At 51.9% G+C, this 26,090-nt stretch overlaps 2 protein-coding genes across 4 annotated transcripts in view; one reads left to right on the top strand and one right to left on the bottom strand.

The window, feature by feature from the left end:
- Positions 1-1,276: 1,276 nt before the first annotated feature.
- Positions 1,277-20,919, top strand: SNX19 (sorting nexin 19). Of its 3 annotated transcripts, XM_061476197.1 has the most exons (11): positions 1,283-2,889; positions 3,269-3,410; positions 3,956-4,056; positions 4,214-4,333; positions 4,593-4,723; positions 5,780-5,876; positions 6,123-6,309; positions 8,155-8,284; positions 17,251-17,435; positions 18,156-18,243; positions 18,815-20,919. In XM_061476197.1, the coding sequence occupies exons 1-11, from the start codon at positions 1,378-1,380 to the stop codon at positions 18,936-18,938; spliced, it is 2,817 nt and encodes a 938-aa protein (XP_061332181.1). In that variant the 5' UTR covers positions 1,283-1,377; the 3' UTR covers positions 18,939-20,919. The 3 variants fall into 3 exon arrangements, 1 of the variants encoding a protein (XP_061332181.1); XR_009747361.1 differs by lacking the exons at positions 18,156-18,243; positions 18,815-20,919 and adding an exon at positions 13,846-13,950 and having other exon boundaries at positions 1,277-2,889; positions 17,251-17,386; XR_009747362.1 differs by lacking the exons at positions 18,156-18,243; positions 18,815-20,919 and adding an exon at positions 13,897-13,950 and having other exon boundaries at positions 1,278-2,889; positions 17,251-17,386.
- The window catches only part of NFRKB (nuclear factor related to kappaB binding protein), a 254,050-nt gene continuing 241,632 nt past the window's right edge, over positions 13,673-26,090 (bottom strand). The window contains exon 26 of the transcript XR_009747360.1: positions 13,673-13,683. The gene's annotated coding sequence lies outside the window, so the exon portion shown is untranslated. The remainder of the gene's footprint in view (positions 13,684-26,090) is intronic.

Genomic DNA, 26,090 nt, shown 5'->3' with positions numbered 1-26,090 from the left:
CGTTATATAAGCTGACATCGATATCAGCTTATATAATAATATTAATATGTAAAAGAGCAAAAAGATGAAAAATTTTCCTTTTTTAGCGATAAAAAATAGGTTTTGTTTTAAATGCGTGTAAAAATAGGTATAAAAATAAAGGGAAAAAAGGCTATTTTCCAGTTCCCGCCCAAAACAGAGACATGAGGGAAGGGGTTTTCCCGCCTTTTCTCCAAGCCTTCCGTACCCCGAAGTCCTCCCGCCCGCCAGGGGGCGCTGTGAAAAGGGAGGAGGGCGGTCAGGCGGAGGTGGGAGGTACCGGAAGTGGAGGCGGTAATGGCGGCCGGTTCCCGGTGGTGGATATAAGCGCCCCGGGGGGGGCCGATTAGGGCTCAATGTGTCTCGTTGTGGGTCTTATGGGGGTCTGTGGACTCGTGTTCCATAGCTGTGCTGTCTCCGGTGCTTATAGAGCTTCTCTGCTAAGGTATTGGGGTGGCTGGGTCCCGGTGCTCGGGGTAGGCGCTTGGTCTGTTGGCCTGTGGTAAAGAGCTGTGTTTGATGGGGGTTTAGTGAGACCCGGTGCGTGAGCGCGGTTGTTTGGGTCTTTAAGGGCCCTGTTCTATGGGGATGCTTTAATCCTTAGGGAGGAAGCCGGCTTTGTGGGGCTCTGTTGGGCCTCCTGAAGGAGCCCCGTCTGTCGGGCTACATTGAGCCCCAGTGCCCGGTGAGGGGTCGGCTCTGTTGGGCTCCATTGAGCCCCAGTCCCCGGTGAGGAGTCGGCTCTGTTGGGCTCTATTGAGCCCCAGTGCCTGGGGAGGGGTTGGCTCTGTTGGGCTCCATTGAGCCCCAGTGCCTGGGGAGGGGTTGGCTCTGTTGGGCTCCATTGAGCCCCAGTGCCCGGTGAGGGGTCGGCTCTGTCGGGCTCTGTTAAGCCCCAGTGCCTGGTGAGGGGTCGGGTCTGTTGGGTCCTATTGTGCCCCAGTGCCTGGTGAGGGGTCGGCCCTGTTGGGCTCTGTTAAGCCCCAGTGCCTGGTGAGGGGTTGGGTCTGTTGGGTCCTATTGAGCCCTAGTGTCTGGTGAGGGGTCGGGTATGTTGGGTCCTATTAAGCCCTAGTGTCTGGTGAGGGGCCGGGTCTGTCAGGCTCCATTGAACCTCAGTGTGGTGGGCTCCTGTGAGCCCTGCTGCCCAGTGGATGAGCCCAGTTGTTTGGGCCCTGTGCTCAGTAAAGGAGGTGGTTTTGCTGAGCTGTAGTAAGCATGGTCAGTGGGCCCATGAGGCTTATGGGACCTTAGAACAGTTGAGAAGCCTCAGGGCTCCATGAGGAGCCTGGAAGGTTGAACCTTGACAACTTGAAGCAGCTCTTGGGTGAGTCTCAAGTGTGGTCCCCTTGTCCAGCCATGCCAGCCCAGGGGCCATCAGGCCTCCGGCGCCTGCTGCTGGCCCTGGGGGCTGCCCTGGGCTGGCTGCTGGCCCTGGGGCTGCTGCTGGACCTGCGTGCCTTGGGGCTGCTCTGCGGGCTCCTGGCAGCATTAGGGGGGTGGCTGGGCCCTCAGGCTCTCACCCCCTCGGGCCGGCGCCTTCGGCTGGAGCGCTTCGTGAGCTCCCTCCAGCCCCAGCCCCAGAGCCCATCGGCCGTGGGGAGGCTGGAGGGGGAGATCGCCAGCACCGTGCGCAAGGTGCTGCGGGACTTCGTCACCTCCTGGTACCGCACGGTCAGCACCGAGCCGGCCTTTGAGGCCGAGGTGGAGAAGGCCATGCTGGGGCTCACCGCCGAGCTGAGGAGGCGCATGGCGCGGGTAGACCGCCACGCTGTTGCCCGGCGCCTCCTCCTCCTCTGTGGGCACCACTTGCAGAGCTACCTGCAGGCTCGTGAGGCTTTGAGGTGTGAGCCCAAGGGCGGCCAGGCTCTGTGGCAGGAGTACAGCCGCCTTGCGGGGCCACATCCTGCTCTCCAGAGCCCTGCGGCTGAGGTGGACTATGCCAGAGCTGCTGTGGAGACCTTGCTGCAGGCGCTGGTGCCCCGGCCCCACTTGGAGACCCGGACTGGGCGCTTCGTGGTGGTGGAGCTGGTGGCCTGCAATGTGCTGCTGCCGGCCATCAGGAAGATGGCTGATCCCGACTGCATCAACCTGCTGCTCATCGGGGCCTTCTCTAAGAAGCCACGGAGTGAGCAGGCACCTCCTGCCCCCCCAGTGCCTGAGGTCTTGCCTGTCGTGGAGCACGCAGACCCCGCTCCTGTTGGGATGCCACCTTCCCCAAGGGCAGCAGAGGTGCCCAAGCGAGAGGCGGGGGCTGCGGGTGATGAGGGAGAGGATGTGGTGAGCAGGTTGTGCCACACTGAGGAGCCCTTCCTCCGCCCACGAGCGCTGGGCTCCCTCTTTCCCTGTGAGGGTTTGGAGCTGGAGTCTCCTGCTCCTGAGGCAGGCCAGGACGTGGACTTGCTGGTACCATCCCCTGCAGGGGAGTTCCTTGAGGAACCTCTCCAAGTTGCCTCCGCTGTTCTTGAAGGACTGGATGTTGCAGGGGATGGTATAGGGGAGCTGGAGGAGAGCATTGCCACCCCTTCTGCTGTTGTGCTGAGCTCCTGCCCAGACATCCAGATCGACCCTGCAGTTGAGAAGGAAGAAGAAGCATCAGTTGTCCCTAAGAAGTCCTCCTCACAGAGGCCCTCCAGCTTGGGGAAAGACCTGGGGGCAGCAGAAGGCCCATCACAAAGCTCTCCAGACCCTGGGCAGGCTCTGTCCCTGCTCTCCTCTTCCCCAACGGCCTCCATCAGCACCTTCAGCTTTGAGCCCCTCAGCAGCCCTGATGGACCAGTGGTCATCCAGAACCTGCGGATAACTGGGACCATCACTGCCAGAGAGCACAGTGGGACTGGTTTCCACCCCTACACCCTCTATACTGTTAAGGTAAAGGCTGTCCCAGAACTCGCCCCTTATCCAAGATCCCTGTCCTGGCAGGGAAGCATGGGATGATTGATGTTTGGGAAAGAGGATTTGCCTTGTGTGTGGTTCTACAACAGATTCTGGCAGTGGGGCAATACTGGCCTCAGTGGTTTGTGGCCTTCTGGGTGTGGGATGGGGTCCTGCTCTTGGCCAAGGGTTGCGTGAGGCCAGTTGGGTCCTTGGTGCCCATCATGAGGGGTTCGCTTGCTCTGAAGCTGCTGCCCTTCACAGAGGGCTCAATCTGAAGCCATTGGTGAGGACCTCTGCGGGGTCTGGGGCTTGCAGGGACCACAGGAGGGTTGTGCAGGGCTCTGCAAGGATCATTCTGTTGCTTTCTCCTCAGTATGAGACAGCCCTGGAGAGCGAGAGCAGCGCGGGCAGCCTGCAGCAAGTGGCTTATCACACCGTGAACCGCCGCTACCGCGAGTTCCTCAACCTCCAGACCAGGCTGGAGGAGAAGCCAGAGCTCCGCAAGCTCCTCAAAAGTCAGTGTCTGCATCAGCTCCTCCTCCCTCTCACCCCAGCCTGGGCTCTGAGGGTATCCCATCCTGCCTGGGCAGCTCTGGATGCTGGGCTCTGTGGTACCCGTTGGTGTGGGAGCACTGGGATCTTCTTGGTATATAAGAAAGTAGAGTAATATGAGCTTTTTAACAAAGAAAAGTGTGTTTTCTCATGCTGCTTATGTATAAAGCTTCACTGAGCTTAGCAGGTTCCTACCTAACCCTCTGCTTCTGATAGATCTGAGGGTTCAGCTGTAGAATTGCTTTGCTGAGGAATTTTTGGGCCCTGAGTGCTGTAGAGTCCTTGTGCTAAACTGGTGCTTGTGCTGCCTTCAACTTGAAAGGTGAATGATGCAAAATCCAGCAGAGCACAAGTTCTCTAAGGTCTCATGTGGCTACCCTGGTTTGAGGGGCATGTAGATCATCTTGGGCTCTACACCCATGCCAGGCAGTGTGTAGTGATAGCTTTCAGCCATGAAAGCATTAAGGTTTTAATACACTTGTTGCTGTTGGGTTTGTTCCCTTTGTAGATATCAAAGGCCCAAAGAAATTGTTCCCTGATCTCCCATTTGGAAACATGGACAGTGATAAAGTGGAAGCCAGGAAAAGTCTGCTGGAATCTTTCCTGAAGGTGAGATATTTGTTGTGTGCCCTTGTGAACTAGAAAGCCAGAGCTTGGGACAGCTCTAGAATGAGTGGAGCACATCAGATCTCTTCCCAGCTTGCTCATGTATAGCATAGGTGGAAGTTGACTCCCAAAAGGCCTAAAGCTCCATCTTTCCTTGCAGCAATTGTGTGCAGTGCCTGAGATTGCAAACAGTGAGGAGGTGCAGGAGTTCCTGGCCCTGAACACTGATGCAAGGATTGCCTTTGTGAAGAAGCCTTTTGTTGTCTCCAGGATAGACAAGGTAGACAAGTGGGAACTGGGCCACTTAAAACTGCACCGTGGCATGTCTTTTAGCCTGCAGTTTCTGTATGTGGATGCTGCAGGAGTAGCCAAATAGGCTTGAATGCTCTGTAGTTGGGCTCAGCTTGCCTGGAAAGTCATAAAGCTACAAAGAAACTGGGGCTTTTAATAGAAAATAGAGCTCAAGCCTGAAAACTCCTATTTCTTCCCCAAGAAATAAGAATACAGGCAATAACTGATAGCACTTGTGGCTCTTGCAGATTGTTGTCAATGCCATTGTGGACACCTTGAAGACAGCATTCCCCAGGTCAGAGCCCCAGAGCCCCACAGAGGATCTCAGTGAGTCTGAAGTGGATGGAAAACCTCAGGCAGATGGGAAGAAGGGCAATAAGTAAGAGCTCCTTCAGCTTCTCTGTGCTTTGTGCAGAGCAGGGACTTCCCACATACACTGACTCCACTGTGACTTGGTGCTTCACATATTGTGGGCAGTACATTGCTGTTGTACTCCAGCTGAGTTCCTTTCATGTGCTGAGTAAGGGTAGTTGACTTCTTGCTTTGAGTTTCTAGGAGCACTGAGGCTTTCACAGAAGGTGGGTTTCTGCTTGAGGGACCTCTGAGGTGGTGACAAGGAGAATTGCTTTTTAACCTTAAGCCTATAGAGCGTGGTGAGGCCTTGCACAAGTGAAGGTTCACTCCTGCCTTGCCCATGTGCTTCACACAGTGCCATCTGCCTTGCTCAGCACACTGGAGTATCTCTTCAGGAGCACAGTTGAAGGTTAAGCATCTCTGTTGCTCACAAAGTGTGTATTTGGTGGTGCTGGCAGGGACAAGCCCCCTTGTGCTCATCAGTGATTGTTCCCTTGCACAAGGAGGGAAGGTTGCTCTGTGAGCGTGGCTTTGTTCTGGTAAATAGATGTTTTACTAGAAAAAGCTGCTTTGGGCAATAAGACACACCAAAAAAGCACAAGTTTTGAAGCATCTTGGCTGACAAAGGCATTCCTGAATGATAAACAGGCTGTTTTCCAATTAATTCTACAATCCCAAATGCCCTTTCATATCCTTCATGTGTGTGTTTATCACCAGATTGCACAATCCTGCTTGAGGGTGTTTCATCTCGGAGGCTTTTGTGAGCACCGTCCTGTGGATGCTGCAGTGCTCACACCTTACTGAGGAGAAATAAAACATGATAACTTGCATATAACACAGGGTGGATGTTATAAAGCCTTGCCAGGCCCATGTGTAACTGAGGAAAAAGGGTTTAATGCTTTTGTTTCATGGTTTTATTGCCAGCTCTTAAGTTATCCTGGGGGAAAATGCTGTTGTGGGTCTAATGGGATGTGTTACCCTGGATGTGACATGGGACAAGGAGAGTTGATCCCAGGTCTTGGTGGGGAACTCATCACTTGCAGCTTGTGGAGGCAAACTGTGCTGTGTTTCTCTTCTTCAGGTCCAGGCTGAGGTTCTCATCCAGTAAAATTACTCCAGTGCTGAGTGTGAGTGAAGCACAGGACAGGATCGTGTACTCCATCAGGGAGGGCAGCTCTGTAAGTCGAGATCCCCCACCCCTTAAGGTCCTTCCATGATCATAATCATTGCCCTGGCTGGGTGCTGCCTTGGGATAACCCATGTGCATGAGGGTTGTGGCTGTTGCAGAAAGGCACTAAGCAGCCATGGTTGTGCTGTTGGCTACAACAAGGTGTAAACCAGGTGGTGAGAGGCTGTTTGAGCAGTGGAGACCATGTATATCTGTTCAGCTCTGGCTGTGGCACTCATACACTGGTGTTTTTCAGGTCCCTGGCACCCTGTCCATGACTGCTATGGAGTCCTTCATCCAGAAGCAGGAGAAGCTGCTGGAGGCACTTCCCAGCAAAGGCCCTGAAGGCGAGGGAGGCAGAAAAGCAAAGGATAGCTCCATGCAGGATGATAAGGATGGGATGGACACATTGGAACAGGGGCAGCATCCTGACACAGGCTCTGGTGAGCTCAGCCCCTCTGTTAGTGCTTTACATATCCCCTGTGAGGATTGCTCTGGTCTTTGTTATTCCTAGTGAAATAGCAAATGGGGGCCTTGGCTCAGTTGTGTCACTGTAGAGCTTCACTTTAGGAGTACTCAGTACAGGCAGTGCAGAACTAAGTTACTTAAGGACATGCTGTTTAAAGTGCCAATGTTAAATCAAGCTCTTGGAAACTGCAAAATGGCCAAATTAGGGTTTCTTAGTCCCAAGTTAATTTTTATATATCCAGCCAGTATAAAAGGGCCTTTTGAGATGCTGTTAAGTGTGGCTAGATTTGGTACATACAGTACAAGGCATGGTGTTCCCTTTGTGCTTATAGATACCTCCCCTGAAGCACAAAGGTGTTATGGCCCCTCAGAGCAGTTATAAGATCATCCTGACCATGAGCAAAACAATGTTCTCTAATCTCTTTCTTGGAATAGCTGAGCTGTATCGGCTGGAACTTCCCAATATCTCCAAGCTTGGCAAGCTCTGACAGCAGACATGTGCTTGTGACAGGATGGGTCTGGTATTCAAAGACCAGCTTGTCTCTGAACACAACCCCTTGGTTGTTGTGGGGCTGCTGGGGAGCAGGACTGGAATGGGAGGCCAGTGTCATAGTGATCCAAGTTAGCTGAGCTCTGAAGGTCTGAGATGCTTCAGAGCTGAGCCAGGGCAGACTTCTCTGGCAGGGAGAGGGGAATGGATGTCTGCAGAGCAGCTGCCTACAACCAGTGTGAGGAGCTGCTCTGGGGCACTTCTGGGAAGAGGCTGGCCAGCAGCAGTCTGAGGAGGGGACTTGGATGCTGTGGGAATAAACAGAGCATGCTGATCCTCTTGGAGGTTCTGGTGGAGCTCAACAGCCTGCTTCAGGTCTTGCACAGTGAAGTCTCAAAGGGTGAAGCAAGTGAGGAGTGACTTAGGCATGGCCCAAAGAGGTGCTAAATGTACTCACACCTTGTCTTTTCCAAGTGGAATGGTCTGGAGTTAGTACAGTAGGGAGAGGAAGAGGAGGGAAGCAGAGGTGCTGGGGTCTAGAATCCTTCTTCCCTTTAGCAGCAGTAGATAAGTCTCACTGATGCTTTATAGGCAGAGTGGAGGGTTAGAGCATAGGAAGCTGCTACACAGGAGCTGGCAGAGCCAAAGCAGTAGCCTCAGGTTGAGATGCTTGTCTCAGGCAGGCTTATGGTCCATAAGCTCATTGAGGTTAACACCTATGCTGCTTTGGGGCCAAGCAGCATCAAAGTCATTCTCTAGGGTGTCAGATGTGCTTACACAGTGGGCTCTGACACCCTCCTAAATGGAGGATTCACAAAGAGCTTCTGCTGTCCCAGGTCTGTGTCACCAGGGCTAGGTGTGGGTTTGGTTTTACCTGATGCATCTGGTTTATCCAGATGGGGTTCATCCATCTTCCTGCTGAGACTTGGATCAGCCACACGATGGCAGCGTGAGGACACCAACCGCAGCCTTGAGCTTGGAAAAGAGCATGTTCAAAGAGGGGAAAAGACTTGGGGAGTGGGGAGGAAGAGGCCCCCCCCCCCCCAAAGGGCCTTTCTCCTAGCCTTGCTTCTCACCTGCTTTGGGCCTGTTGCCATCCGTGTGTGGACTGGGGCTTGACAATCCCTTGTCTTAACCGAGAAGGAATTTGGAGCATCCATATGCTGCTCTGGTGCACCCCTTGGTAGGGAGGTTGGGGCTGTTTGAATGACATGGAAATGAAAGAGTGACCAGGGCAGGTCACCTGTGTGGCACAGGATGCAAGGCTGGGGAGAAGAATGAGGTTTTGCACCAGGTTTGCTTCATTTGCCCCTCCTCTTCCTCCTAGCAGACTCAGAGACAGCTTTGGCTGACCTGGCCCTGGATGTGCTTCGCCTGCTGCTGATGGATCACTGGAGCTGGCTGTGCACAGAGAACATCCAGAAGGTCTTTCACCTGCTCTTTGGGACCCTCATTCAAAGGTAAGGCCTCAGCAACCAATCTCACAGCTCTGGGAGGTGGCATTTGGGGCTGCAGTCTTCAATGGCAGCTGTGTGCACATAAATGCTTTCTGCCACTTCAAGCAAGGTTCTGTTAAGGAGATGCCAATGTATGTAGAGTAAATGTCTTGGAGCTTTGCATCAGGAGCTGTTTCCCCCATGAGCAGCAATTTAACTCTAGCAGGTAGCCTCCTGTCCTGACCAGTGGAAAGGAAGGATCCAGCCCTGGGAATGGGAAGCTCCAGGGAGAAGCTGGCCTCTTGGTCTTAACAGTGCTCAGGGGCTGAGCTTTTTCCTTGGACAAAAAGAGCATAAACAGGCACAGGGAACAGTAACATGTCAAGTAACACCTCAGAGTGTGGCCTCCCAGGGCCTTTCTCACTGATAGAGCCTGCTCTGATCCATGGTGGGCCAGTTGTGCTGTGCCTTGGGCAATGACCCACAGATGTAGTAAGGAAAGACTTCCTTTCCAGCTGGGCTGGACTTGCCAAGCTGTTCTAGGGCCAGTGCCTCTGTGTGGTAAGGCACAAGGCCAAGACACACAAACAGAGCATTTCTGTGTTCTTGTGTAGTTTGGGGACTATCACTAGCTGAGGGAAGGGTCCTTTAGAGTACAAGGACAGCCTTCCTGGCAGGATTGGGGCTGGGGGAGTCTCAGAGCAGTGCTTTTCCCACCCCTGTGCCCCCTTTATTCCTTCACAGGCATTCCAAGCAGGGTCAGAATGTGCAGGGCAGCACATTAGAACTGAGCTGGTAACTTAAGCTCTTCTCAGCAGAGGTTGCCAAAGTGCTTTGAGGCTGCTTGGCCATCACTGCCAAGTCTGTTTCTTGGGTGGGTGTTGCTCCCATTGCTCCCAAATGGGCTCTGGTCTCTTGAGGAATGAGCTGGAATCCAATCCCTATGTGTAAGCATGGAGAGCTTGAATAGGCACATCATCACCTCCTAATATGCTCCATCCGTGTCACACAGGGAGTCTGCAGCACTGACACATGGCATTGGTATTTTCCACTAGAGAACTGTCACACACAGCACATGGAAAGTGGAGGAGCTCAAGTGTTGGTGAAATAGGGAATGTGTGTGTAGTTGCCCCACTTCAATGGCTCTGGGTGAAGCCACGTGTGCTATAGGCAAACCCTTGGCTGGAGGCAATGTTAGTGACTCCTTAGTGCTGTGATCAGGGTACAGATGTGACCTCCAGAACTAACCCCGTGTCCCTGGGACTGGATGTCTGTCTCTGTGCTGCTTTGCTGTTGCACCCTGTTCCTGAGCTGTGCAGAGGGTGGCTGAGACACCCTCAGTTTGGGTGTTAGGAAGGCATTTGCTGCTGGATATACTATTGACTGGCTTGTATGAGTAGTGTGCTGCTCCTGCAGCCCTCCTGTAGCATTGCTACCCCTCTACACCAAGTGTGCCTTGAGCCAGAGCAGGAGAACCAACACAAAAGCACCGAGAACAAGGTCCAGCTTCTCTGGAGAGTGATTCCTCCTCCCCTTTTGGGACTTGCAATGCCCACTGCTGTGACAGCAAGTGAGTGCAGTTACCACAGTGATGATGGGACCTCCCTACTCTGTTCTATCCACTGTTCCCTGCATGGAGCATCCTACCACATCCTCTTTTTTTTCCCCCTCTTCTCTGTAGCCAGAAGCCACCAGTCTCCTTTGGCTGTCACAGAGGAAGGTTGTTGTATGCCTGAAACTGGGGTTGTTCAGTAAAAGGGAGGCCCTGTGTGTGAGCCTACATCCATGTGGAGCTCATCCCATTATGTAACTGGGAATGATCCTTTTCTGGAGCCAGGAGGAGAGGTTGGGTCCGTGCCTATGAAACCACTGCCCTGCTCCAGCTCTCTCCCCTCCCACAGGCTGGAAATACAGGGCTCTTTGAGCAGGAGGCTGCAACAGGAACCTGTTGACCCAGGGGAGGAGCTGGGGCTATTCTGGGCTCTGGGGGGGGTTGGTGGAGCAGCTAAAAAGCATTTGGAGTATCTGTGAGCTGTTTAGAGCCTTGTGAGTCAAAGAGGGCTGAAATACATGCATGTGACCTATGGCTCTGACCCTATGCCCTGCCCTTGCTCTGTCCCCAGCAGCACAGTGGTCACCAGGTCAGTGTCATGCCAAGCTGGTGATGGCCACCACTGTGCCCTTCAACTGCTGCTGGGCTTTTCCAAGGCCTCCATCTGCCCCTCCTTCTGGAGGGGAGTCCCAGCAGAGTCTGTGGTTGGGAGCACATGGATCTGCATTGAGAGTGGCTACAGATGACTCTCAGCTTCTATGAAGTGGTTTCTTTCAGGTTCTTCTAGTTCTGGTTCCCTTTGTGAGTCTGGCTGGCTTTGGCTTGTTTTCCTTGCAGGGCTTCCTTGCTTGACCTGCTTTTCCTAAGGTTTGGAATATGGACAGGAAAACTGGGCTGAGTGGTCCTATGAGGGCTGTAGCAGCAAAGGGTTGTCTTTGGTTTCAGGTGCTGGATCTGGCTGGGATGAAGAGCTGGGTAAGGACACAGAGAGATGATCATCTGCAGCTTGTTAGTAGGTCTGGAGCATCTGAGTTGTTGCAGCTTAGGTTTTAGGGGAATTCTGTTGGGGTTTGGATCAGCAGGTGAAGTCCTGGTCTAAAGAGCAAACACCTTGACACAGAGAAGGGAACTGTGTGGGCAAGGAACAGCTAAAGCATATGGAAGAAGCCAGTGCCATGCTTTGGGGTAAGTACAGGCAGGATGCAGTTGATGTGAACACTGCTGGAGCCTGCAGGGCTCTGAGTTATCCAGATTTGGCTCTTTCCTGCCCATTCAGTGCACCTTTGATGGAAAGTGCAAGGCTGGGGGAGCCCCCTCACTCTGGGGGCTCACTTGGCTTCCAGCCCCACCAAATGAGAAGCTCTTGGACTGATACCCTTGGCCTGTGATGGACAAAGGTCCTGGGTTGTCAATTTAAGAGGCTAGCAAAGGGTCCTTGCAGCTAAGACCAGGGTTCCTTTGGTAGTTCAGCTCCAAAGGGTGCTGCAGCTTGTTCTCATGGCACGTATCCCATCCCTCCATGAGGGATGCAGCACAATGCCCAGCCATTGCACAAGATGGGCTGGTGCTGGGGCTTAGCTCTAGGCACAACCCCAGGCTGCCTTTGCCTTCAACCTCTTGCTGTCACTTTGGCTTCAGGGCCAGGGATAATGGCACTTGTGCAACTGCTGGTGTGAGCGAATGAGCTCAGACCTTTGGGAAGCTGCTTTCCAGGTGGTGGGGTTGTTCTTTTCCTTCTTCCTTGATCTCTGTGCCAACAGCACTGGCCAAAACTAAGATCCTTGGCAGCCTCCTTGGTGCTCTTGACATGAAAGTGCCACCAGCATGGAGTGTTGCCTGAGCCTCTTCAATGTCCTTGAGTAAACCTGCTCCTCAAGCAGCCAAGCACCTGCAGCTGCAGGCCTGCTGGGAATGGGCAATGGATTCAGGCCAGCACTGGTCATCTGGAGCCCTGCAGGGGCAATCCAACAGCCAAATGCTGAGCCACACCTCACCTCAGTGTGGCTGCTCCCACTTCTGCTTGAGAGCTTACACATAGCTTACTGCTCCATGTGGCAGGGGGTTGTAACTGGATGATCTTAAGGCCCTTTCCAACCCAAACCATTCTATGGTACTTGGAGCTTGGGCAGCACCTGGCAGAGCTAACCTGCAGGTGGAGTGAGGAAATCCATCTACTTCTGGCTTGCTACCTGGAGGAGGTGATTTGGGCCCATGGAGTAAGGCCCTTTACAACCATGTGTTGAGGGGCTGGCACCAAGGTCTCCCTCCTGCAGCAGTGCAAGTGGGACCCACAGCCAAAAAGCCAGCAGTAGGGCTGGTATGAAGGGGAGCCAGCCTTCTGGCATCTTCCTCTTCACCTCTGGCTTTAGCCCGTTGTATTGTAGCTGCAAGGAGCAGGAGGAATGGCAAAAGCAAGCTGTGGGACTGTGTGTGGATGTCAAGTAAATAAAACCCAGCTTGGAAATGGGCCTCAATTCACTTGTCTCCAAGCACCTGGAAATTTTGGATCTGGTTTGGAATCTCTATCCCAAACAGTGTGTTTTTCCTCTTCTAGAAGCAGCATTCTTCCACTAGAATGAAGAATCCAACTCTGCTTTGATAACAGTTGCAACACTTTTAACTGCATCTCTTTTGATTCCATTTCAGCCGTTAGATCCATGCCAACTTTCTTCCTAGGTGTAAAGTAACCCACCAAACCCCAAAACTCCCTCTTTCAAAGAAAGGGTTGAGAGGAGCTCCTGTCTCCTTTTGGGTTGAGTTTGTGGAGGGTTAATGGTGGGTTTATGCAGCCTTCTCTTCTCCAGGCTGACCCAGCCCAGCTCTCTCAGCCTGGCTCCAGAGCAGAGCTGCTCCAGCCCTCGCAGCATCCCCATGGCCTCCTCTGGCCTTGCTCCAACAAGTCCCTCTTGTGCTGTTGCCCCATAGCTGGACCAGGGCTGCAGGAGTGGGGGGTTCTCACAGAGCACAGCAGAGGGGGAGAATCCCTTTATTCCACCTCAGGCAACTCCTTGCAGCTTAATTTCTCCCTTCCTTCAAGCAGAGCTGTGCTTGGGAGGCTGGTGGGATGCTGTGTGTGAGGGGCAAGCGCTGGGTCACAGGGCTGCTGTCTCACTGGTCAAACACTCCATTAGTGTGCTCAGGCAGGGGTACAGGACGTGTTGTTCACAGCATATGCAACTAGAGATGTTTTATAGAGCACCATTTCCAGTAAGGAGAGGAGGAGAGTTTACTCTTTGCCTCCTTTTTGGCCAGGAGTTGAAAAGGACTCAGGGGTGCTTTGTATTCTTTGATTTATGGAGAGCTTTTTGTCTTTGCTGTTTCCTTCCTCGATGAAGGGTTTACTATGGCCTGGACAAGTGTGGCTTTGCTTTGCTTTTGAAGGTGGTGGGGCCGAGTGTGGGCTCAGCAGGGAAGGCAGATGTGGGCTCATGCAGGTGCTAAAAGCTGAGCTAAGGGGGGGGGGGGGGGGGGGGGGGTAATCTCTCCAGTTGTTTCCATTCTTCTCCCTGTGCTTTCTGTAGCTCCTGCTTTGATTTTCCAAGCTTTAGCTCCAATCTTTTACAGTCTAAGCACTGCAATGTTGCTGAGCCCTTGAGTGAAGGATGTTCTTGTGGTTTGAGGCACAATTTGGGGAGGAATTTGGGGGACAAGCACTGTAAAGGGAAGGATGGTGATTTAAGTACCAGCCCTTCTCCATTTCCTAAGAGGCAGAGGCTTGAATGCCTTTTGCATTTCCAGATGCTGCCTTTTCCTTAAATCCTTTTAGGTCTCAGGGGTCTTTGAGCTCCTGCTTAGCCATGGTAACTGCCCTGAGGGAAATGGAGGCCTTCTTCTGGGGTGGCGAGGAGTAGATGTTGAGCTGGAATTGCTACTGTTTTGCACAGCTTGCGTGTAGTTAGTTTGTTATACACCTAAAGCAGATTAGGAGAGGTTTTCTTGTCTCTTACTGTGGTCTCCAGTTTGTGTTTGTCTGAATCATTGTAATTCCCACTTACGGGGGATTCACAACTGCTGGTCCGTTGTTCTTTTCCAGCCTAAGCAAATCCAGCCTTTACTTGCTGAGTTGAGCTTGCTCTATCTGCAGGTGAACCCTCTGGGGATTCCACTTAAGAAAGAGCACCCAGCTCACAGGAGGCAGGTAAAAGCATATCCATGCATTGTATTTTGCCTCTTCCTTACTCTTAAGTCTGTCTTTACCATGGTCTGCTCCATCTCAGCATCCTTTGTTGCTGCTGGGTGCCAGAAGTTATCCAAGATACATCTCCCCCAGGCCTTTTTTTCCTCATTGCTGGGGCATTTCTGCCTTTTCTATCTTAACGAACCCCTTCATCTGATTTTGGAGTTCAAGCCTAAGCCATGGCATTAAATCAGCTCTTTTTTAGGAGTCATTTCATTCCTCCAGCAGCAGCTATTCCAAAGAGGACCCTTACAGCATGGGCAAGTTATGCACCTCCAAGACTTTGTAGCCTTTGCAGTCTGTCTCTTTGCATTGGGCATTATCGAAGCATTTGCATGTCTGAACCCAGGAGGTCACTTGGTCTATTTGTGGTCTCAAGTGAAGTGTAAGGAGATGGTTTGGTGATGGGTTTATTTTGCTTGCTTTCTTATTAAGGCTGCTTCTTCATGAAATAGCAGAATGGAAATAGTAACTCCTCAGCCATCCAAATGACTCTATTTGTGTTTCTTGCTGGATTTATTTCTACCTGGAAGCAGGGGGAGGGTGTGTGCTTCTGTGTGGCACATGGATCTCAAATGCTTAGTCCTTTAATAGTACTAAAAATCATCTGTGATCTGCTGGCAAAGGTCAGCTGTGGACCAGCACATAGTTGGAGTTCCTGGGTGAGAAGTGTGAGCTGCGACTCGTGGTCCTGCGTCTTCCAGATGGAAAGTCATAGGACGGAGAGGAAGACTCTTGGTGGCAGGTTACCCTTTCCTTTTGAAGGATCTGAGAGCATCAGCTGCTCTCCCATGGATGCTGAGCCAGATGAACCAGTCCTGACAGTTCTTTTCCCAGTGCATTTGGAATGGGTCCGTGCCCTGATAGACAGGAAACAGGGAACCTAGAGCTCAGTTACTCCTTCCGTTTGCACCCACTTTTGATTTCCTTATCTTTTTCTTGTCCCCTTCCCTGTCTAGTTTCTTCTTTGTATGTTTTTGGTGGTGTTTTCCCCTCTTCCTAGCAGCGAGCATCCTGCTGCTTGAGCACCTTGTGGTGGACCACGTCGGCCTCTTCTCGGGAGCATCCACGCGGCACACAATGGCGCACCATGGGATAAAAGCAGCAGAGCCCTTCTCAGCTCCTGCTATGTGCTTCCCAAAGCAGAAGGCAGAGAGCTGCCAGACTGAGTAAAGAATCCATCAGGGGTGTTTTGGTGGCTTTTATGGAGATGAGATGAAATGATAGGTTGGTTGTCCAGGGCCTTCCAGCAGTTGTCAGCTCAGCCCACTGAAGCCAACAGCTTCGGATGTGTCTGAAGCCATGCCGTCTTCTCCAAGTTCAGTTTCAGCCCACTGTTTGCTTGATTTCTTGCTGGTTTAGGAGCACTGCTAAGACAAAGCAGGATGATTTGCTTTCTGCACTCTTGTAGAGCATGGTAAGTGACTTGTTGAGGTGAACTGCGAGTCAGTGTTCAGTCTGATGTCCCTCGGCGCCTGGTTGCGCTGCTTGCAGCTCTGTCCCCAGGTCTCTGAGCTTGTGTTGCTTGTCAAATGGTTTCTCCATTAGGAAGAGCAGGTTGTATAAGAAACCATGTTAATGAAAAAGCCTGATAATGAAAGCTGTTGCCCCTGGAGGAGTCTCACTTTACTATTTGAATTTGGTTGAGGATTTAACATGATCCAGGGTGTTAAACTCAAGTGCCGGCTGGAGATAAAAACCCTTCAAGCAACTAGATTTTAAACAGGCAACACTGATGGGACAGTTTGTCCTCTAAAACGGGTAGAAAGTATGCTTTGGGTCTCTGACACTGTCTGCTGGCTACGTCAACACACCTCATGAGGCTGAGCATTAATGTATTTCCCCATTTCCAGTGCTGTTACTTGGAATGACCCAGGAGCATTGCCCTTGCACCAGTAAGACCTTGCTTTGAGACATAACAGCTCTAACTGCTGCATCAAGGCTCATTGTCAGGTTCTTTGGTGCTCTTTGCTTCTGCAACCCCATTTCCTCCGTCTGCATCCTTCAAGACTTGCAGTTTGGCACCTTATGCTGAAGAAGGGAGCATCTTCTTGCAGCCTCGGTCCCAACGATCACTACCTGCTCTTTCCTTTGCCCCTTTAGGTGTTGCTATTCCAGCTCCTCCACTCGTGGTGTCCCAGTTGTGTGGGGAAGGAAGCCCTTGGCCTGGCTGCCTCGCCTCAGAAGAATGCAGACAGTCTGGCAGAGGGCAGGTTAAATAAAGTTTGCCTTGGCAGGGCCCGTGCTCTTGGATGTACTATGAGCTGCCGGGGCGGAGTGGTGAGGGAATTGCAAGCACGAACACAGGCTGCCAAGAGGAACGGGGCTCCTGGCCCTGCTTCCCGACTGCTCTCCCATGGGACTCTTGTACTGGCCACATCACAAGCCTTATCTGTATGCCTGTGCCTATCCCAAGCCCTTGCTGATGTTCCTTCTTTGCTCTTGAGGATGTTGCCAGCGGTGCTGCACCACTGAGTCCTGGTCTTGCTGAATGGATGGGGACCCTCCTGGTGGGCTCTGTGGCATCAGGGATTCAAATCCTTATTCAAGGGGGAAGGATTTTAGGCAGTGGCAAGTGTTTGACTGATGGCTGTAGCTTTTGCTGTGACGTGGGGAAGTGATTTCATGTCTGGGCAAGGGGGTCTGCACCACTGGTTTAGTCACAGACTGATTTGGGTTGGAAGAGACCTTAAAGCCCATCTAATTCTAACCCCCTGCCACAGGCAGGGACACCTTCCACTGGAGCAGCTTGCTCCAAGCCCCTGTGTCCAACCTGGCCTTGAACACTGCCAGGGCTGGGGCAGCCACAGCCTCTCTGGGCACCCTGTGCCAGCACCTCAGCACCCTCACAGGGAAGAGCAGTTATAGGGCTTGTTTCAGAGTTAAAACACGACTGCCTGCAGCTCTCCGAATGGATATGACTTAGGAGGTTAAGGCCAGTCATATCCTTTAGCCATGCTCCCTTTAGGGACCAGTTATTTGGTTGCCTGTGACAGAAGGGTGATGGTGCTCCCCATGGCCTTTGCTTTTCCCCTGTGACTTTACAAATGTGTTTGCCTGTAAATTAAGGGCCATGTGTCCACTTCTGGTGCGTGGGGAGACTCTGTACTTGTGACACTGGTGTATAGACTTGCAAGCTGCATGTGAACTTCCCCAGTGAGCTGCTCTACCCCTCTAGGGCCTCTGATGGGCAGAAAGCTCCCACGTTGGTACCAAGCCTGTCTTTTCCTGACCTTTCCTTCTCTTTCCCTCTGCCCACAGGTGGCTGGAGGTGCAGGTAGTGAACCTGACCTGCACCCAGCGCTGGGTCCAGTACCTCCAGTTGCTACAGGAATCCATCTGGCCTGGAGGGCTCTTACCAGCAGTGCCCAAACCAGCCAGGACAGAGGAACAGAAGAAAGCAGCAGCAGAGCAGGCCCTGCAGAGCCTCATGGGCATCTTGCCTAGTAAGTGTGTCCCAGGGATGTCATCTGCCCTTGAGAAAGGAGCTGTGTACCAGGCTGGGGAACCCTCAAGTGCATTGGAAAGGTGGTTAAACACTGGGAAATGCTCATGGCCTTAGAGTTGCAATGGTTTCCTGCAGGCAAAAGCCACTTTTCCAGTTGCATTTAGGGAGCAGCACAGCATAGAGAGACCCAACGTGTGTCCTGGTGGTTCCCAGCTGAGGGTGGGCTCAGCAAAGCCAGCGCCACATTGTGGTCCCATCTGCTGCCAAAGGATTCCATTGCTGAGAGGAACTGTAAGGAAAAGCCTTTGGCTTCACTCTGAAGAGTGGCTTTTCCAATTGGGTTGCAGTCGTGCTGCAGTGCTTGACACACTTGAAGCTCTCTTGAAGCTTGACACAAGGACCTTTGGCATTAAAGCAGCTGCTGCATAATCCATGTGAGTGTGCTCTGAACTTTGAGCTCTTTCCTGCAGCATAAGAGGCCTTTACTATCCTTTGGGGATGAAAAAGCACTACCATTAGATGCCCTTCCAGCCTGGAATGCTTTCCTGGCATTTAGTGCTGTCCCTGGCTGGTTTTTGTCATGGTAATGCTGAATGGGAGATGCCTCAGGCTTGAAGCAGCATCATAAACTTTGATTTACTATCCACCAGCTTCAGACCGACCCAGTTTTACTACTGTGGAAATGTGCTATTCCTAAAACTTTCTCTGTTATTGACAGATGTGGTCCAGGAAATCCTTGGAACCAGTAAATGTCGGATGAGCTGGAATGTGGTCCTGGAGTCCCTGAGCCAGCCTGTCATCAATAGGTAGGTGGGTTATGGTCTCTTTACCCTGATAGTCTTTGTGATAGGGATTGTAAGCTCCACTGAGGGCTTCACCGTGACATGAATGCTGCTTGGCACAGAACACATCTGGCTCATGAGGATGGATTTGGACTGTGAGAGGGCATCCGGCTGGCTTAGTATGAAGATGCATGTTTAGGACCTTGGTCTGGCTGGAGAACATGGAGCCAGTGTTGTTCATGAGTTTGTGGATATCAAGGGACTGTCAAGAGTTAGAGAACTTCTGGTTTAGTTTGGTTTCAGCTGAGCTTAGGGAGCTGCATTTGTGTTTGCTGTATACCCAACACTATGGAAAGCAGTGTGATGAAATCTGTGTCACCTCACTCCAGGAGGTGCCTTTGTGTTCAAACACCCACTGCTTTGTGGGGTGGACAAAACCTGACCCATCCCTTCAAACCCTGCTTCTAGGGTACCAGATCTTTGGCACTCAGGATACTTCTTCCTTGCGTGAGCTTTGGCTTCTGCATGTGTGGAGCTGCTCTCCCAGGTCTGCTCTGCCCTCACCAGCCTCAGCTTTGTCTTCTCTCCCTTTCAGGCACCTGGTTTTCTGCCTCTTGGACATCCTGCTGGAGTTCTTGGTTCTGAAGGGCTCCAGCGAGGAGCTTGGGACCTCATCTGTGTCACCATCAGCCCCCAGTGGCCTGGACAAAGCCCATTGAGCAGGGCTGCTGTAGCCAGCAGTGGAGGAGAGAAGCAGCCGCTGGCATGGGATGGTTTCATTTCCAGTGTTCACTGAACACATGTGAGAGCTGCTTGGAAAGAAATGGCCCAGACAGTGCTAAATGAAGCTGCTTCCAGGCTTCTTGTGGCTGGGTAAGGGATTCAACCCGGTGCCAGGGGCTATGTAGCATCTGTCTCATTGTTGGAGAGCCTGCAGTGAAGATGCCTGACCTGTGCTGAGCTGGACACTGAGGAGGATACTCAGGCTGCCCTCAAAGCCTGTTGTCTCACTCTTGTGTTTCTAACATCTAAAGGCAGATGGCAGGTAGGGTTTGTTTCTGGCACACCATCAAGACTTGATGTGATGGGATGTGGATGATGGATGTTTCTCCAGGAGGACCAAATGCTCTCTAAGCAGCCTGCCCTGTGCCTCTGCCCCATCATCTCCTCTACCAGAAGGAAGCATGTGGAGCTTGGGAATGTGGTGACAGCCCTGAAGTGAATGCTAGGGACCCATCCCCACTGCCCAGAGAACTGGGAGGTGGGAAGCAGTGCAGACATCCAAGCTGCTCTTCTGCTTTAGGGACCAAGATAAGCTCCTTCCCACTGCCACTGCTCCTTCACGGTTGTGTTCTGGCATCTCTTCCTGCCTCAGTAGCAGGGTACAAGTAGGATAGGCTGTGGTTCTGGTAGAGCTGTCCTCAGGCTCAGGAGGAGTGTTAGCATAGCTGCACTGCAGGATCACCTTGTGTTTTGCCTGCTGGGTCATGTTTTGAGTCCCAGAAGCTGTCACTTGGAATGCACAGGAGAAAAGGAGCTGCCCCGTGTGTGACGCTTTGCAAGTAAAGCAGCTTCTGCACACAAGTGCTTGTCACAGCAAGCTCTGGAAGAGGAGAGAGCACCTCTGAGCCCAGGAAGAATACCAGAGGCCTGGCATAGAGCACAGTGATGGGCTTGAGAGCACCACCTCAGGCTCTGTTGGTCATTGCTGTGTCACCGTGCCTTGCTGCAGCTGCAGTGTGCAGAGGAAGCTGCTCAAGGTCATGATGTCCAGTGCCACCCAGCACAGAATGAATGGCATGTCATCTTGCTAGCTGCTTTCCCAGCTCATCCAAGGCCTGAGTGGCTCTGCAAGCATATGCTGCCTGGCTGGCAGGTTTGGGACAGGGCACATGGACACAATATGCACCAACAGAGCAGTCTGGGGACTTGCTCCTGGTGGGAGAAAGATGAACCGAGCAGTGCTGGAGCTTCCTGATGGATAGGACACTGCTCTTGGTGCTCTCTACACATCAGAAGAGACTTTTCAAGAGGGAAGCCTGCAGGATACCAGCTAGTTCCTGTGTTCTAATGCCAAACGGTGCATTCCATCAGCGCAGTTCCTCAGACCTGGATACTCAGTGGCATTTTTGGAGAACAACATGGAAATCCAATGTGCTTACTACTGGAATTACTACAATACTTACTCTATTCTCCTTCCCAGGGACAGCTGCTTAATAATGGACACGCATAGTGTGTGCTGCTTCATGCTTCTGGTGTGTGAAAGTACAGGGAAGGATGAGCTTGCTGCCAGCATGTATGTTTTTAGGGAGCCCTAAGGCCATCCCAAGACTAGGCAGGTTCCAAGGTAATGAAGCAAAGAGGTTTGGCATCATTCAGCAGTGGCACTTGTGAGATGATGACTTGCTACCTGCTTGGAAAAGGAGGGAGTATGGGTTAAGTAGGTTAAGAGTAGGTTAGGCAAAGCATTGGAGATGGTCCCAAATGGCCAAGCAGCAGGATGGGAAGCAGGACTCTCATGTATCTTTAAGCACAATGTGTGTTTCACTGCCAGGCTTACTTCCCTTCTTGGTCTTACTACTTCCATTTACTCCATCAGCTCTTGAGGAGTGGGAGAAGGAGCCCTTCTGTGGCCCTGTTGAGCTTGGTGGCTTCCTAGGTGCTTGCCTGTTGTTTCCTGATGGATTTAATGTGTTTGGAGCTTCATGGATTTAGGGGTATCATCAGGAGGCTAAAAACCATCATTCAGAGATGGACTTCACACCATGTATGTGGCTTTGGAAGGATGAGCTCACGCTTCTCCTCCATTCAGCATCCCTGCTGTGTACCCTTATCTCTGACATAATGCACGTAATCCCATGTTCAACCCTCCTGATGGACATAAAGGGTGGTTTCTGCTGGAGTGCAGCTGCAGAGCCACTGCTTCACTGGGATGCTGTGACAGTGGGCAAGGTTTGATCCCAAGGAAAGGCTGCAGGCTGCTGTTACGTTAGCTATAGAGCAGTAAACAGTTGGATGCTCATCTGCGTGTACAACACTCATTGCAGTGTATAGAGCTTCGGGACCCCACTGTAAGTTACATAGGAGTTGTGTTGAGCCAGAGCTTGGTGTTTTGGGGGTAAAGAACCACCATGCGCTGACTCCCTGTTGTATTTCCTGTGTTCAAACCCTTGTAGCAGGTATTTGTGGTGCGATGCTTCAAGTCTGTGGAAGTGCCCTGTCTTGAAAGCCTGTTTTGCTCTGAAATGGGGAGCAAAGTGATGCTCCCAAGTACTTGTAACTTATGTCTCTGTGTACAATAATACTGCCTTTCAAACTTGTTTCTGTGTTGGGGTTTAAAATGGGCCTTTGCTCCTAAACTGCTTGTAAGCCCTTGGGAAGAGAAGAGTAAGGAAGGGGGAGAGTGGGAGGGTGGGTGGCATTGGGGCTGGGATGCTCCTGGAACACAGTGGCATATCCATGGCAAAGACCCGATTCCTTAGAAGCTTGGTGAGGAATGGGGACAGTTTTTCCCCTCTCTGGTAGCATCAGCATTGCTTTTTCCTCCCTGAGAAGCAAACTTGTGGATTTAGGCTCTGCAGTGAGTGTGAGAGCAGAGATGTTTGGCCTTTCTCCTGCAGGGAAATGGAAGCCACCCAGGGTGATGCAGCCCCATTTCAGCATCCTTTGGGCAGTGCTGCTTAGGAAGCTCCCCTTGCTATTGGGCCGGGAGGAGGAAAACTGGGAAGCTAAAAGGAAATGAAGAATGCCTGAAAATGAGCAATTCCACGTGAAAAGTGAAATATTACATCTAAGGAAAAGAAATAGAGGGGAGGAAGCAAAACCTGATACAATGAGTACTTGGGGCATGTATTATTGTGGATTAGTTCTGCCAGTGGAAAGGTCCCATCCACCCCATGAAATCCATTACCTCCGAGCCAGGGAGCATTTGTACAGCACATGATGTGGGGAGCGTGGTCGAAGCCAAGTTCCCCTTAATAACATCCACCCCAGGGGAGATTGGGCCATTTCCAGTGTCAGCAGCCAGAGGATGAAGCATTTATCTCTGCAGAGCAGTGGCTAATGAATACCAGATCCATTTAGGAGCTGTGCTCAAGAGAAGGAAACCTGTTCCTGCCTATATTTGGGACCGAGTGGGGCTTTATTGCTCAGTGATGGGGAGTGGGATGCTCTGTTCTCTGCACTGCAAGGTTGCAGGCATTGCCTTGAGATCCAGGGATGCGATGGGAGGGCTTCCCAAAGGAAGCTGGGGGTGAGCTCTGTCTTTGTGGCCACGGGGATAGCTTTTAGGAGTGAAAACCTATCAGGAGAGCTTTCCTTCCAGCCCAGAGGTGGAAGAATGGAATCGGGATGCTGCTATTTGCCATCTTTCTGGATTTAAATGGAAAATGCAGGTTTTGGCCCTTCTGGTTTCTTGCAATCATGCTGTTGTGCTGGCCACAGGCCAGTTCAGGTAATTATATTCTTCCTACCTTAATGCCACTCCAGCCCCCCTGTCTCCACTGGATATCCTATACCCTAATTCCTGTCTGGAACTTGCTTATTATGTTACAAAGTCTTTATTTTTTCCCTCCTCTGGGTACAAGTTGTGCACGGGGCAGGAGCCAGCCCCAGCACTGCTGAGCTGCTAAAATACTTGAGAGAACCTGCATTAGGCATTTCACTGGGCCTGGGAGCATCTCTCCTGAGCTGGGAAGGTAGATGATACATGAGATTGGAGAATCATGGAATGGTTTGTGTTGAAGGGACCTTAAAGCTCATCCACTTCCAACCCCTGCCACGGGCAGGGACACCTTCCACTAGAGCAGCTTGCTCCAAGCCCCTGTGTCCAACCTGGCCTTGAGCACTGCCAGGGATGGGGCAGCCACAGCTTCTCTGGGCACCCTGTGCCAGCGCCTCAGCACCCTCACAGGGAAGAGTTTCTGCCTAAGAGCTCATCTCAGTCTCCCCTCTGGCAGGTTAAAGCCATTCCCCTTGGCCTGTCCCTACAGGCCCTTGTCCCAAGCCCCTCTCCAGGTTTCCTGCAGCCCCTTTAGGCACTGGAGCTGCTCTAAGGTCTCCCCTTCAGGAGCCTTCCCTTCTCCAGGCTGACCCAGCCCAGCTCTCTCAGCCTGGCTCCAGAGCAGAGCTGCTCCAGCCCTTGCAGCATCTTCATGGCCTTCTCTGGATGCCAGAGCTCAGTGCAGGACTCGAGAGCGAGTGTTGCCCTTCCATTGAACACAGTGGACTGCTAGAGACCCACTTCTCAGTGTGCTTTAGGCTGGTGAGTGTGTTAATAGGAGGAAACTCGGGACTCCTGGATGCTTGCCTTACCTGTGTTGCCATTGCTTCATGCTCAATTATGTCCTTACTTCCAGATGGGGGAAGAGTCCTCATGTCTTTGAGAACACTGTAACTGTGCCCAGACCTCTCTACTGATGCAGCAGCTCAATCCTGCCTTGATTTGAGGTTAGCATCCAGCATAAAGAAACCCCATTTCCTGTCGTGCATAAGCGATGCTGAAACTTGAATACCTGGTTTCCCTTTTGGAGTGCAGCTTGTCTGCATTGGTGGCTCGTTGGCCTTTCTCTCCCAGTGTTTTTCCCTTTGTACAAGTATTTCAAGTCTCCTTCATTCCTTTTCAATTAAACTTTCTTCAGGTCCCAGCCTCGCTGAGCACTTGAAAAGGCTGCTCAGGCGGTACTTGAGGAGAGTGTCCTGTAATTCCATGTACTTCCTTCCTGTTCCCAGGCCCCTTCCCTCTTCCATGGCCCTTGAGGGCAAGGAGGGTTTGAGGGATGTGCTGGGGGGGGGGTTAGGATCAAAGACCATAAACTACTGCTTAAACCATAGGGTTACATTGGCAGAGCCTCATTAACCCACTGCTTCCCCTTCTTCCTCCTTTGCCCCTGCACATCCACCAAGGCAAACATAAGCTGCCTTGATGGCTGAAGGCTCAAGTGTGGGTGTGCTCAGTGTGGCAAAGCAAAAGCAAAGCCCCTTTTCCATGCAGGCCTCTTCACATTTATCCCCCCTGGAAGGTGGAGCTCTTGAAATCCCGATGCTCTTTAACTTTGTCCCTTCCTCCCTTTGCAGGCTTCATTGTCGCCTTCCGCTCCACTCCTTGCTCTTTTGTCCTGGGAGAAGGAGGCTTTTAATCCCCTTGTACTGCAGATTAAAGCCATTAGAGCCTCCCCAAGCTGACAGGTTCTCAGAGGGGCTCACAGCCAGGTCTTTATGAGTGTTCTCTCTCTGTCTGCTGCTGCCTTTCTTCTCAGCACACGAAACCTCCCTCCCTGACCTTTCCCTCCAGAGGCAGGGGCTGTAATGCACAATCCCATGTAGGCAGTGACTGGGCGCAGCAGGGCTTGGGCTGCAGGAAATGAAGAGCATGGAAATGAGCAAGTAAGTAAGGAGAGGAAGGAAAGATGATGGGAATGAAGAGAGAGAAGCAAAGCGAGAGCCGTGTTTGGGAGCTAAATGCCAGGCTTGGGGCTGTGTATTGGGAATGTTCCTGTCTTTATCAGTGGACAAACAACGAACCTGGGACTCATTTTTAGTACCTGAACCCGCAAATCCACTCCCACTTTGCATTTGGCCCAAGAGTAACAGGTCCATGCACCTACATGTGCCCTGGTAGATGTTGAGTTTGTGAGCTTTTGGGTTCAGGGATGACTGTTAGTACTATGGGGCCGTGACAGCACCTTTGTTACTATAGGCCATCACATGATTGTACATCACCCCCTGAGACTGCAAAAGGGATGAACATGCTGCTCCTTTGATGAGGGTAGCTGGCTAAAAGTAAGTATGCTGATGGCAGAAACATCTTTATTACAGGGTCTTCTGGCTCTTTCCATCAGTCCTGCCCCTGCAGAATGTGCTGCACGTGTCCCACAGTCGTTGGCAAAGCACCAAAGAAGGTGGAAAACTGGCCCTAAGGTGCATTCCCTAGGGAAATGGTGTAGAATTGCCTCAAACAGGTCCCTTTTCAGGTCAGTGTGCACCATACAAGGATGCGTTAGGGCACAGGAGTGGTGTGTGATGCCAACACCCTTTTTGAGCAGGGAGGAGGCAGTTTGGAGTCCTGTTCTCCAGGACCTCCTGCCTGATTTTGGCCATGGTATGAGGTTGATACCCTGCTCCAGAGCTGTGCAAACATCCCATTGCTGCAAAGCTTCGGATGCTGTGCGAACCCCTTCAGCTTGAGCTGAAGAATACCACGCAGTACCTATGGCGAGTCATGCTTCAGTCTTCACTCACATCCATTTATCTGTGGGTTATGTTTGTACCTCCCTTGTGAAAGGACAGACAGAGAATGTGCTTGTCTTTACAAGCACCTTGAGAGCACAGCCTGGCTTGAACGGTTCGCTCAGCATCTCCAAATTCAGCTAAAATAGGTGCTGACCGCATAGAAGAATTCCCATCCTTAGTGGCTGTAACAGTGAGCCAGCTTACAGCCCTTGTCCTCCCCATCCGAGGGCAGCAGTGAAACGCTTTCAAAGCAAGCAATAAAAGTGCAACTGTCCCCTTCTGGGAACTCATTTTGGGGCATAAGTTCCCCTGCCAGCCCAGCTGGCTGGGAATGAAATGGAGCCGGGAGCTCCCCTCCAGAGGGGCCGTACGTGTGAAACGTTGCCATGTCGAATCCATCCGAATCCTCCACCGGGGAAGCCCCCAGCTCTGTAATTAGTGGGTTTCAAGCAGGCAGCCTTTTCTTTCTCTTTGTGTGGGCCTGCTTGCCCCCTGTGTGTGCCTTATAAGAGGATATCTGTAATGAAACTCACTGGGCAGAAGCAGGGAACAAAAGCCGGGCGCAGCGCGCTCGCCGGTGGGGATATGAGAGGCGCTGGGCTCCCAGTTGTGCCCAGTCTCTCTCTGCTGGGGCAGCACGG

Source organism: Pezoporus flaviventris, unplaced genomic scaffold (genome assembly GCF_033815535.1).
Source record: "Pezoporus flaviventris isolate CSIRO_AGI_PZ_B2104156 unplaced genomic scaffold, CSIRO_AGI_Pfla_v1 ptg000093l, whole genome shotgun sequence".
Classification (NCBI taxonomy): domain Eukaryota; kingdom Metazoa; phylum Chordata; class Aves; order Psittaciformes; family Psittacidae; genus Pezoporus; species Pezoporus flaviventris.
Note: the sequence above shows the minus strand (reverse complement) of the source record. Positions and strands in the feature narration are given on the sequence as shown.